Source organism: Athene cunicularia (assembly GCF_003259725.1).
Source record: "Athene cunicularia isolate RWA chromosome 10 unlocalized genomic scaffold, athCun1 chr10_part1, whole genome shotgun sequence".
In the NCBI taxonomy this organism is placed as follows: domain Eukaryota; kingdom Metazoa; phylum Chordata; class Aves; order Strigiformes; family Strigidae; genus Athene; species Athene cunicularia.
The window spans coordinates 11,426,299-11,440,015 of NW_020799112.1; the positions used below are offsets into that span (position 1 = coordinate 11,426,299).

General features: G+C 41.6%; 1 protein-coding gene across 1 annotated transcript in view; it reads left to right on the forward strand.

The window, feature by feature from the left end:
- ADAMTS17 (ADAM metallopeptidase with thrombospondin type 1 motif 17) overlaps nucleotides 1-13,717 on the forward strand; it is a 187,348-nt gene that overhangs the window by 133,022 nt on the left and 40,609 nt on the right. Inside the window, exons 16-18 of the mRNA XM_026856061.1 lie at nucleotides 5,635-5,792; nucleotides 10,062-10,221; nucleotides 12,242-12,377. Of these exons, the coding sequence (XP_026711862.1) occupies nucleotides 5,635-5,792; nucleotides 10,062-10,221; nucleotides 12,242-12,377 (454 nt within the window). The remainder of the gene's footprint in view (nucleotides 1-5,634; nucleotides 5,793-10,061; nucleotides 10,222-12,241; nucleotides 12,378-13,717) is intronic.

A 13,717-nucleotide genomic window follows, 5' to 3' on the forward strand; every position in this document is an offset into this window, starting at 1 on the left:
ACCTTAACTAAAGCAGATATTTCCCCACTGGGTGGTGAAGATTAGGATTGCATGTGTTTGAGAGCAAGACCTGACCCTGTGTTCATCACATAAAAATAGATGAAAATCTGGCTAACTTAAAGCTTCTGAATGCTTTTAGCTCTTTGGTTCATGGTCAGGAGCCAGGAGAACCTCTCTAAGCTTTCCAGAGTTTTCTCTTTCAAGGAACACTGGACACAAAGAAAAGATACTCAGTGTCTTCCTAACCTAAGTTGAAGAATAGCAGCAGGAGTGTTCCAATAGGACAAAAAACATGACCAAGAAAACAAAATCCAATCACTCTGATAGGCCTTATATTGCTTTGTAAATCCATGTCTGAGAATGGAAGGTTTTTCTATTTCTATTACACTGACAAAATTGAGTCCAATCAGGCCCTATTTCCACTCAGAACCGGGTACAGCACTTTGGAAATGAGCCCAGCATAATTTGGAATCATTATTCCATGTGCTGGGAGCAGTGCCTGAAGAATTTCCCTCCACCTACGGGCAACCCACGCTGGCTACCTTGGCTGGCTGTAACACTTAAAAACCACCTTGAACAGGAAATGCCTCGGCAGTTTGTGTCCACAGGCTGGGAAGCAAGCTGGAGGGACCCAAGGTGGAATTAAAGATCTGACTAGATGCCAAGTTTAGAAATAGGTTGGTCCGTTCCTGTCTTCTAGCCAACAAGAAAAAAAGAAGTTATGGGTTGTTGCTGGGGTTCCTTTTTCACTTGCTCTTCTGCTGTACAACTTTGAGCCAGAAAAAGCTTGGAGATGTAGCAGTGGATTCTTGCTCCTGCCTAAATACACCCACAGTGCGGAGAACAGAAAGAACTCTGCTTTGCTACCCTATTTGAGACATAGGGTCCCAGGAGAACTACAGCCAGCTGTCCGAGGGAGAAGAAATCCTGTGGGTGCTAATTTAAATCAGTGAGGACTACTTGGCAAACAGGGCTCACAACTGCTTTCCTGTTTGGGCTTTTCCACCACAGTCAGACAGGTTTTGTTAGGGAAGACTGTGTATAACCTGGTCTCCTCAGCTTCTCCCAATGAGCCCTCAGGAAGGTTTGGCAAGTGTTCTTTGTTGCATGTTATTCCCTAAAATGGAGGTAAAAATACTTGCTGTCTTGCAAAGTGCTTCTGCAATGCTTGGATGAAAAGCACAGCATTCAGTAAGAGCAGATATCACCTCTGGGGCTAGGCAGAGCCAGGCCTGCAATAATTGTGTGTGACAAAAGCCACTGGAGAAAGACCAGTACTCTGTGCCTAAGAGACATGGAGCTTTTGTAGCTGCAGCATTGATCTCTACTGATGGGGCACTTGCATGCAATGAAGACAAACGGTGGTGAAAACATTTTGGCCCAAATAGTCTGCTGAGTCTCCAGTGCAATTCCTGCAATCCTCAACAAGCACCTTTGGGAACAGGGCTGTTTCCAAACTCTCCATCTCCTCAATCACTAAGGGAGCAGTGCCTGCAGCAATCAAAATCAAACCTTTCTCAGAAAAGAGGTCCACAAAGTTTAAACATTTTGTCTTTCATCAGCAAGCTATCTTCCTTTGATGATGAGCTGGAACCAAAGCACAGTTATAGTCATTCAAGCTCTTATACACTGTTTTGAGCATGTGCCATGATATCTTTACTCGTCAGCCATGCTGCATGGAGATACGTCTGTCTCATCCACAGCTTTGATTAGTCATGTTCACAGCTCCTCAAGGCCAGTGTGATGGCTGCTTTGATCTGCCTGGAAGCCGCTAGGCTTTGGCAGAGGAAAGCAATCCTGCTTCAAAATTTTGTCTGAAGTTTGCAGAAGGTACTTTGTAGATTGAGGAACAAAGCAGAAAGAGAAATAAGCCTCAGACAAGAGTTATATTGCTGTAGCATACAAATACCAGGACATCATCATACACCTAGTCTGTGTGCCAGAGAACTTTCCTCAGAAAAAAACATTCCCCCACATACATCCCAATCCTCCTGAGGAAACCATACCTGCAGTTTACCATTACCCTGATTTTGGAGCCTTTAATGGGACCACAAGAGCTGTCAGGAAGGTTGTGTGCAGCAGGACAGAAAGATATTCCACCTTTCTCCAGTAACTCCCCAGCATGCAGATCCTCAGAAAGGCACACACAGATGCAGAGGACATTGTGACCTCCAACTGCTCCAGACTTCCCCAGAGGTTAGACACTACAAATGATGCTCAGTCAGTAAATTGAACATACCCTGAAATATTCCTAGACACTGAGGCCAGTGGTCCTGGAGCATCTTGTGTATGAGCCCTCAGCCCCCAATGAAGTGGGGGCTGCCTGAGTACTGCTTATTAAGAAGGGACCCTGTGTAGTCCTGGATCCTGACCCATTCTAGGAGTTGTTTGGGAGACTTCAAGTTGACCTGGTCCATAAGATATACTAGGGACCATTTTAACAACATAGAGGTTTGCAGGTGCCTGGGAACATGTCTTTGCACTGTACATGGAATAGTCTAAAAATAAGTTTCCACAGTGAGATGGTGCCCTGTGCTGGAATCACTTCAGGTATCTCCTTTTACTTTCGGCAGACCCTCTGGGGTCTTTGAAGCCAGGCACTTGTCCTGTTGAGCCAAATAAAACAGTTTTTCAGGAAACCCCTAGAGAGAAAACTAACAGGATTTCCTTCCTCTCAAACCTCATTTGAAGAAGGGGTGAACTGGCCCCTCATTTCATGAGGGAACCTTCATTGTAACAGCTATATAAAAGGTGTTAGACATGGCCAACTAGAATAAAAGGAGAGTCTGTGTAGAATAACCCAGTATTGCTACAAACACTTCCACAGTAAATTAGACCCAACTGGTAAGTCAGTCAGCTGTGTTGTGCAGTTGACAAGAAATCCAATTCCTTGTCTCCTAAGCATATTGGGCAATTATATAGAGCCTAAGCACACCTAGAAGGGTTTGCTGGCTATGGGGCCTTGATCCAAAGAGATGACAATGGGATTTTCCTAGTGACTTGAAAATGCTTTGTCAGCTCCTCTTATCTGCTTGCAACACACTTAGTTAAGTGAAAGTCAAGTGCGTTCTTTACTGGAAGAGAATAAAATAGGCATGAAATGCTGGAGGTTAAGAAAACATCTTGTTACAGGCTTAGGCAACAGACACAGTTAACCTTGAACTAGGGAAGCCCAGTAACACATGGGCTATTCTGTCTGTCTGATGTCAGGGCAAGTTTGATCATGGTGCGTGGATCTCCACAAAGGGGCCTGGGACTTTTTTTCTCTGTTAGAACAGGGTCTGCCAATTTTCTCTTCCCTCAGTGCATCACACCAACATCTGGATAACTGTGATTCCATTCTAGCGTAGAAAAGACATAAACCTCAAAATGAACTTGCACTGACAAGTCAACAGTAATGTGATGTCCTTATGGCTGGAATTGTCTTTCAGTGTTTGAGGGGTATCAGTGATCCTGATGCAATAGGTTATGCTGAAAGAAAGGACATGTTACTCCAAGTATCTTTTCTTCTCAATATTCATCTTACAGGGCTTCCTTCCGCAGTAGAGCTTTCTGCATTGCCCTACCTGCACATAGAGGCACTTCCTGACAGGACAGACATGATCCTACAGCTCCTGGCCTTACACATGTGAATCCAGCTCACGGACTCCAAAAGGAGCATGGCAGTGGAAGACTATTCCTTGCTTGCTGATATTTTTTATTTATGGCCTGGTTTCCATCAAACCCAGTGGCAGATAGTATCTCACCTGCTTCTGCCTTTTGAGAGCAAAGAAGGTATCAGGAAGTATCCTGACCATAAGCTCAGCTTATTTCTGATGCTGGAAATTTATAATGCCTGTCCAGTTTTTTAACTTGCAAAAAAGCATCTGGAATTATTCAGAACAACCGCGGGGCCACTCTAAATTATGCCGGTAGCTAGTGCATGAAGGTTGAAATATTCTACCCTCCAGGCTTGAGCACAAGGGGGTATTAAGCTGATGTGCCAAGTTCATGTTCTGTCCACTGGGCAGTCTCTGCTTTGTAACTTGACTTCTCTTTATGGCTGTGACAGCTACATGTTAACTTGTTCAATGTTTGCATTATGGAGCACATACAAACTCAGGAACAGTTTTACTGTGCACCTGCAAATCTTCACATGTGTATCAACACAGGGTTTTGATTGATCTTTGTCTCAAGGAAAGTTTAGGAAAATACAGTTCCAAGAGCTGGTTCTGCTTGGAAAGTTAAAAAAAAAAAAAAAAAAAGCAGAGAAGCAGAGTTTTCTTCCTACATTTGGAAGAAGAGTTTAGAGATAAATGATCTATGAATTTTATGTTAATGCTTGAAGATCAGAATAGGTTTTCTTATATACTGTCTGAATGAGAATCTCTGAACCCAGCTGCTGACAGAATTTAGTCAGTCTCAGGATGGGCAGTCTACATAAAAATGTACAGATCTGGCCTCGCAAACCAGCCTTTGGTTTACAGCCACTGGTGCTCTCATACTATATTTCACCCCAAGTACCAGTTTTAATAGCTGTAAGAGTGTAACACTGCAAGGATGTTTTTTACCAGAAGTATCTTCAGGTCACACTCAAGCAGCTACTCTATGATATTAGATTATTTCATCTTGTCTACCAATTTGGTATATGTGTCTGAATTTATGGTACCATCCATTTTTATAAGATTAAAATCTAAAGAGTTAGATTTGAGAATAATCCATAAAGTGATCTAGGTGTTAATTTCCAATATACCAGATATTCCAAGCATGTTCATTTTACATACATGTCTATGTGTTTCCCATGTAAGCTTTGACAAATAATGCTGAGATTATTCCAGGAAGAATTATGGCTCTAACTGATTGTTCTCTGATTATGCTTTCTGTTTACAATCTGCACTCTGCTCAGCTTGGATAAGGACCATAGGGTAGTAAGTTTTGGGCTTTCCTAGTTAGTCACTTCTCCTTTGTGGTTCTTGCTTGTTAGCACAGTGCTGTAGTATTTTAGTATTACCTTCAATTCCAAATTAAATCTCTCTTCATGGAAAATCAAAGAAAAACATTTCAGTTGTGCGAGCTTTCCTTTGCAAAAGCAGAGCTGTATATGTAACTGATTTCAACAATATGCCATCAGTTTGTGTGGGTTTTGGACACACTCCTGAAATAGGTCAAACTGTGGAAGAGTTCTGCCTCTAGCCCTAAACTAATCATAAGTTTTTCAAGGACAGTGTGTAGTTATCTTTTCTTCCTTTTATTTCCTTTGTACCTCTTTTTCTTCCTGTTAAGTTTTCTCGCAGCGCAATGGCACAGAGAATGTCTTGAAGTTTTGAAACTGGAGAACATTGCTCGTTTGGAAAGCAGAACATAATAATTTTAGGTAGTAAAACCTTAGCAAGACAAGTTTATATGTCATTATTGTTACTTAATAGCAATGTTAATAGAATTAGAAACGCCTTCATCAACTGAAGTACAGAATATGCCCAAGTTAGAAAAATTATGACAAGTCAGCTAAAAGTATACTTTTTTTCCTTTAAACTCATGTCCCTTACAGGGCTACTGCATCTTGTACTTGAGGTGGGCTGAGGCAGAAGCTCAGTAGCCTATATTGTAATTACAAATTTGCTTACATATCATTCCATGCTGTTTGATTCATTTCAGCTTTAAAAGATTCCAGTAAGAGATCCATTAACAGCGACTGGAAAATTGAGCTTCCTGGTGAGTTTCAGATCGCAGGCACTACTGTCCGGTACGTGCGAAGGGGTCTGTGGGAGAAAATCTCTGCCAAAGGACCAACTAAAATACCACTGCACTTGATGGTAACTTTATATCCTTTGTTTGTGTTTCTTAAGTGATGCAACGTAAAGGGTTTATATCCTAGCTGAAAGTTATATTTTGATTGTTTGCTTCCTCACCAGAGTTTTTAAAGGTATGCTGTAGTGCCTCTTTGCATTCTTTTGCGGCACTGTAAGGGCTGGAGAAACCCAGCTCCCTGCTTAAATATAAATTATGCTCTATTCTGAGAGAACATGCATTGTCCCAGTAAGGTCATGTCCAGTGCAGGATACTCCTGTAATGTGTCACAATGTGATAAATCCATTCTAGAGGACATAGGTTTCAAGGAACCTTCTTTATTTCATGGATATACCTGCTCACACACATGAAAGGATATTTGCCAAAATATCTTCTCACTTATGCCAGAAAGTATTCTTTATTTAAATTCACTGTTCCTCTAACGGAAGAGATGCAGATTTTGGCATGTACAGATGCTACACATGAATTTGACCCTCTGTAGTGACTTAGTTACACAGAGAAATGTTCCTTGTTTTCTTTATATTGTTTTTTCAATTTTATGTATTTTAAGGTGTTCTTGAAAGTTTTTCCTATATGTACAACATAGTCCTTCTGTTAACCAGGCATGTCATTTTATAAACAGTCATACGGCTGCTTTATGAGAACATAATGAGAAGTCCACAGGGGTGAAAACAGGGTTATAGTCCCAGTCCTGTCACTAATGGATGATGGGGTGACTCATGGGTCAGTCCCTTAAATTTGGTGGTAACCTTTATGTTCCTATCTGAAAGATAGCTGTAACAATGCCTGTCTCATATATGTGTTGCTAGTTGAAAGTCTACAGAAAGCTTTACAGTTTCTGTAGAAAGGTTTGCATGGAGACATAGAGTATTTTAATGTATGCAGTTTCCTGTAACATTTTTATCCAATTACACTTTTCTATGTGCTATTTCTTTTCCTTGTGACTTTTTGCCACATTTGTTCACTGGAGGCTATCTGTAAGTGCTGCTAAAAATCAGAAGTCTCTCCCTTCCCTCACCTAAATTTTTTGGCTCACTGGTGTTCATTGTGCAACATTTCAGGGCTCAGTTTGAAAAGCTCAAAAGTTCCTTCAACTTTTCACACACACACACAAAATAATAGTAATACTCCACTTAGCCAGTACTTTCTCTGTGTCAAAATATGCTGCATAGGAACTTGAGGTGTTTTGTCTTTGTTTTCTCAGACAAATGAGTAAGTTTACCAGGTTCACATACAGATCAGTGTAAAGCTGGATTCAGACAGGTTACTACTGAATTAGTGGTGCACATTTGGGCATACCAGCACCTTCCTGACTCAGCCATGTAATTCAAGGTCTGCCCACACAAAGGATGTGTATAGAGGAGCTGTCTTCATCATCAGAAAAATCAGCTTCTGCTTGACTTTAGCCTTAACACAAGTCTTCCCTCCTGAAACCAGGTCTCTGACAAAGTATCTTGAACTGCCAAGGTCTTCCTGACCTCATATAAGAAAAAGGAATTCCACACGTACCATTTGTGAAGATGCTCTGCAGGGTTCCTCTGCCAGCTCTTGGAAACTTCTAGGGTGTTACTTGGTTGAGGTGTACTGCAGTAAAATCTGGTGGCAGCATTTTGTGAACTTCGGCATCAGTAGAGCTTTGTTTTTAAAGAAATACTCATTTCCCCTTCATTAAGGAGTAACATAGGAAACTAGTGATTATGAGGTTCTCCACAAGTATCCTGTCCATGTACAGACTGGCATTTTCAGCAGATATGAGCAGAGGAAATTTTCCTTCTTCACCTTCCCCCTCAGAAATTATTAAAAAGGAGGAAAGTAAAAGTTACCAGACGATTAAAAAAACATGTGGCTTAAAAATCACTGCCAGTGGTAAACAAAGCACACGTGAAGTCTTTTCTTCAAATCAGATATTAATCTTTTCCTTGATACAGGGTAGTGGGTTTCATTCTTTCGACGCAAGAGAGGCAGGATGGTTACCAGTTACCTCTAAATGGAAAACTGTTGTTCAAACAGTGGTGAAATACACTGGACTGACAAAGAGCCAGAAGCTTCAGTCAGTCCACTGTGACCTGCATTTGAAACCAATTATACACACACACACACCCCAATTATATATGGCTACGAAATTGCATGAAATTGGTTTCATATGGGCCTTTAGATTCACTAGTCTTGCACCCATATTGAGATAATAAGGATTTCTTTTTAGGAGCTGGTTTTTAATACTTCAGGCATTTCTCCAAGTGCATTGCTGTAACTATATTTCTTGGAGAAATTAATGTTTGTGTAACTAGGCCTGTGCTAGACCTCCTCTCAGCAACAGAGGACAACCAAACACTCCCAGAGCATAATGATGCTTTAGAAAAAACTGATTGATCAATTCTATAGAACAAGCTGTTTGTATCTAACTCACTTAAAGAAAGCCAGAGCAGGACTTGAGTTCTCTGCCTCTGACTGCCTTGTATTTTGAATTGTGTTTTTTAAAAAAACATTAATCTTAGAAACTGTAATGATGGCTGGCTAGTTTCAACCTTGATACTCAGTTCTGGTAGTAAGGCTCCCTCTGTAGCTGAAGCAAAACCATATCTTTGTTCCCCACATCTTCTGGAAGAGGCTTTTCTGCCCAGGGTTATGCACTGTGCAGAGTTACTCAAGGATGCTGATTTTGTGCAGGCCCACAGTGTTCACTGCACAGACCTCCAGGATGTCAGTAGCACTGCAAGCTGGACCCTTTCTTTCAGCATATATGGTTATTTTTTTGGTTAAATGAGCTTATAGTAGCTTTAGTAAGGTTATTGGTTAAGTAGGAGTGATTTCTGCAAATCTGAATGGGAAACAATTGTTGTTGGGAAAAATAGAATTTGCAAATTTGCTTTTTTTAATCGAGTAGCTGCTTACTTCACTAATGATAGCCCTACTTAAAATGATCTTATTTGATAAGGTAACATTCCTATTTCAGTAGTTGACAAGAGCCAGCAGAATTCACCTGTCTAATGCTGCTATTATGGGATATAGTATAAGTAAGTCTAACAACACACCATCAGCATTACAGTAGTACTTCTATGGCCTTTGTTAACAGTGTAGTAGCTCAGATTCCGTGGACCTCATACTCCATTGGGTATCTTTTGGTCACTTCTAACTCAACCCAGTGAGCGTGAGAACCAAATGAAGCCCAACATGTAAATCAAAACAGGACCAGAACTGTCATCTGCCTGTGGTGAAAAAATAAGCTTTTTTCTCTGTTCCTCTTGGAGTCAGTGACTTTTGGAGTAATAACACTAGAGACATCGCATGTGACTCCATGAGAAATAATAATCCTGCTGCTGGAAGCAGGTTTCACCTTCCTCTAGCAATATGCAGGGTATGAAAATATATATTTTGCCAGCAGCTGTATGATATGACTCTTCCTTGTCATCCTCAGGTTTCTGAGACAATAAAATCCTTCTCCTACAGCTTGTCAGCAGGAATAGTCATGCTCACTTGGATTGCCATGTTTCCCAGGAGGCATATGACTTTTTTTGCATCAGTTGTTTTTGCTTTGAGAAGGATCACTTTGTTCCTTCAAATGTATTCATAAACATTTCTGCCTTCAAACTATAGACTGCTGCAGCCCAACTCAAATGCAACAGTAAATGCTGCAGCTCACAGAATCACAGAATGGTTGAAGTTGAAAGGGGCCTCTGGAGGTTGTCCCGTCCAAACCCCCTGCTCAAGCAGGGTAACGTAGAGCAGGCTGCCCAGGACCGTGATCCATAAACAGCACAGTATTACCCCAGAACTAACTTGTTCTCTACAAAGGTCCCCAACCATCAGCCTGAGTCTCTGCATGAGTCTTGGAGATAACTTGCTTTCTAGAAAAGAAGGGTAGGGCAAGTATGAGGAGTGACTTTTTCACTCCAGATGCTCATTGAAATAGTTGTTCTATGAAAACTGCTGGTTTAGTGCTTTGTGTTGTGTTACTATTTCACTTTAGGTAGCCAGTGACCTGCTGATCACAGTTGAGGTTTAAACAAAGTTATGCACTGAATTCCAGATTTAGACAACTCCATGGCTGGCTTTAATATTCACAAATCACAAGCAATTTTTGCTCCCACAGATGCCATTTTACCAATACCACTGTAATTTCAGGTCTCTAGTTGAAGATTTGGTTGCCTTTCACAAGGTACTTCTATTTTAGACATACTGGCGCGAGACAGCATTTCCAGCATTACTGTCTCTGCAGTCTGTTGGCTTTCCCAGTACACTGTGTTGTAACAGCCTTTCTTTTCCTGCTGAACCAGGTGCTGTTATTTCATGACCAGAATTATGGAATTCATTATGAATACACCATTCCTGTAAACTATACTGCTGAAAACAGAAGCGAGCCAGAAAAGCAACAGGATTCTTTGTACATCTGGACGCACAGCGGATGGGAAGGGTGCAGCGTGCAGTGTGGAGGAGGTAAGGCCATTTGGAAGCTTGGTGGGACTTGCTGGACGGTGTTTGCAGACACCAGCCATTAGAGAGGTGCCTGCAGAAAACAGTGTTGCCAAAGCATGACGGAAACTGGCCATGGGAATGGATGTTGCCATAATGAACTCAAATGAGAGCTCATTCTCACCAGCTCTCCCAGCTATCATCCACATCCCCACAGTTAATTTTCACCCAGCATTTTGGCAGGGACGCTGCTTTGTCGGCTCGTTACCGTAGGCTGGAACCGCACCTGGATTAGTGCTCCACGGATGGCTCAAGGCGCCGTGTGCAGCCCCATATCTCAAGCCTCGGTCACATTCTTGGAGCAGAGTTTTAACAGGTGTTCAGGCATGTTCACTGAAAGACACTTCCTTCCCCAGGGATGAAACGGGGGCAGTGCTGCTGTGACAACTCCTGGAGATTGCATCAGACGCTCTTAATGCAGGGTGAACTTTCTGGGAGTACATGAGCACACTGCAAATCACACTTTTCAGATGATCCCTAGGATGTGCTGAGACAGATTTGCTGAAACCCTGGGGGGAATTGATACCTGTGAAACCAGAGACTGGTTTGTCAGCTGCTGTCCATTGAATTTTCAGTGCTGGAAGAAGTAGTCTTTTCCCTGAGGAAAATGGATCATTTCCATGCATTCTGGCCAGTCTTCACCAGTAGACCCAATTATTTATCGTTTTATATGACACAAAGAAAGAGTGCTCATCTTCACATTTGAAGGCTCACTGCCCTCACTGTACTGAAGTAGTGGATTTATTTTTTTCTGTAAATACATCTCATTTTAAAGTGGACACTTACTTTTACTCATGTTTTAAAACAATACTTTCTTAGAGCCATTAAACCCTCACAAGAATGAGTAGGAAATTTGTTTATGGCTCTTTTGATTTGTATTGCAAGTCTGCCACATACTTGAATCAAATCAGTACCTGGCAACATGGCTCCCACCAGTAATAGCTTGAATGTCAGTTAATCTCTTATATTTTGGTTGTCAGATGCTTTTACTACTTATCCAAGCTAGGAAGGGTCTTTTGCCTTCTATACAGACTTATGCAAATTTTTTATTAACAGAATTTATTTTATATTATCTGCTGCAGATCATGAATAAACTCAGTTTAATGCAGACTCAGGGTTAAGAACAGGATCTGAGAAACCAAAATAATTAGCAGTAAGGCAAAGTCACTTACTGCAGGGGTGACATTTTCCTTGTCACATCTGGTCATTGTCATGCCACCCTGTGGCACAGTTTTCCTGATGTCACACAGTGGAATGGAAGGTTGAGCCCTGAGGGCCACACTGCTGTGTCTCATTGAAACTCCTGATGCACAGACAGTTTATGTAAGAAATGTTGTGTTGTCTACTGCTGGCAGGGGATTTTAAAGTAGTATATCTGGAGGAGAAGAAGAGGAGAAATAATTTATTTTGGTGCCTTAATTTCTTCTCTTTTTGAGATACAAACAAGCCCAGTTTATCAGTCTTGAACACAGTCATTCCTTTTCAACCTGACTCTTCCTGAATGGGGAGCAGCAAGAAGCAGCTGTCCTGTCATTATCAGTCACTGAGGGGTGGGTGGTTGTGTGGCTTCAGCTTACACAGCTGGAGCATCTGTCCTAGGCAATTACAGGGCACAGCTACATGTGGAGGAGGAACCAGAAATGAAAGCAAATTGTTTTCAAGATAGTTTTAACCTTAAACACAAGAAAGAGAACGCCCAACATGTTGCTCCTGTGAAGCAGTCAATTTCACAATTATTGGGGAAAGATTTGTAGCTTTTCTGAAAAAAAAAAAACAAAAAACCACAAAAAAACCCAGAACAATACAAAAGTAAGACAGAAGTGGAAAATAAGATTTCTTGCAGAGATGGTAAATCTGTGTAGATTACATCTTGTACAGACAGTAGGGAGCTCCTAGCTTTTGAGTTTTGATTAATGAGTTGACATGGTTTTGTTCTTAGCCACTGTTTTCCTTTTTCAGACTTCTTTTTTTGTTTGACTTGTAGGTGAACGGAAAACCATTGTGTCCTGTACTCGAATTATTAACAAGACCATGACACTGGTGAATGACAGTGACTGCCAACGAGTGAATCGCCCCGAGCCTCAGGTCAGGAAATGTAACACACACCCCTGCCAGTCACGGTAAGGAGTTAAAAAATAATAAAACCCAATAAACTTTTCTTTCACAAATCATCCATTTCCAAAGCCTCCATCTGGTGAACATGGTGAAAAATGTTTAAATGTGCTAGGACACATTGTTAGCCATAGTAACCAGCTGTAATATTCTTTTTCTACTGATGAGCAGGTCAGATTTTCATTACCTACCTCATAGTCTGTTTAACTTGTGACCAGTAAGGACAGATTCCATGCAAGCTGCCTTCATGCATTGTTTGAGGATGGTTTCTTTTCCTGTTGGCTGCCTCCTGGGTGACAGAGCCACTTGCAGTATTGTGCTGGTTTTACTGGGACAGAGTTAATTTTCTTCACAGTAGCTAGTATGAGGCTATATTTCAGATTTGTGTTGAGAACAGGGTTGATGCTACAGGGATGTTTTTGTTACTGCTGAGCAGTGTTACACAGAGCCAAGGCCTTCTCTGCCTCTCATCCCACCCACCAGCAAGTGGCCAGGGGTGCACAAGGAGTTGGGGGGGACACGGCCAGGACAGCTGACCCCAGGTATATCCCAGACCATACGGTGTCATGCTCAGCAGATAGAGCTGGGGGAAGGAGGAAGGGGGGACGTTCGGAGTGATGGCATTTGACTTCCCGTCACCATTACACGTGGTGAAGCCCTGCTATCCTGGAGATGGCTGAGCACCTCCCTGCTGATGGGAAGTGGTGAATGAGTTCCTTATTTTGCTTTGCTTGTGCACACAGCTTTTGCTTTACTTACTAAACTGTCTTAATCTCAACCCACAAGTTTTCTCACTTTTACCCTTCTGATTCTTTCCCCCATCCCACCAAGGGGGAGTGAGCTGTGTGGTGCTTAGTTGCTGGCTGGGGTTAAACCGTGACAGTGACTGCATATCTAACCTTTTCTATTTCTTTAATCATCACGCTCTGACTAATTGTCAAACAATGCTACAAAGAAACCTCACAAACAACTCACAGCCTTTAAGCTACTGTAGCTGACCTGCTGTGTTGCATGCCTGATCTGTATTAGCATAGTTCAGACTGGAAGTCTCTAGGCGAGGAGTGTCTCTTCTTCATGTGAAGTTTGTACAGTGTGTAGTAACACCTGCATAGTGTTAGAAACATACCTGCATCTTGCTGAAGTCAAGAAGTTATGACGAAGTGTATTTTAGATGCTTTTCTCATTAAGGGTGCTTTTCTGCATCAGTAGGAGTAATTAGAGATCTGATAGTGATAAGTTCTAAAACTAATAAAAAGCTCTCTTTTTAATCTGGCAAACACTTTTAAATGATTCAATTTTTATATTCAGGGTATAAAAAAAGGTGTTTCTAGTCAAAATGACAAAGCAC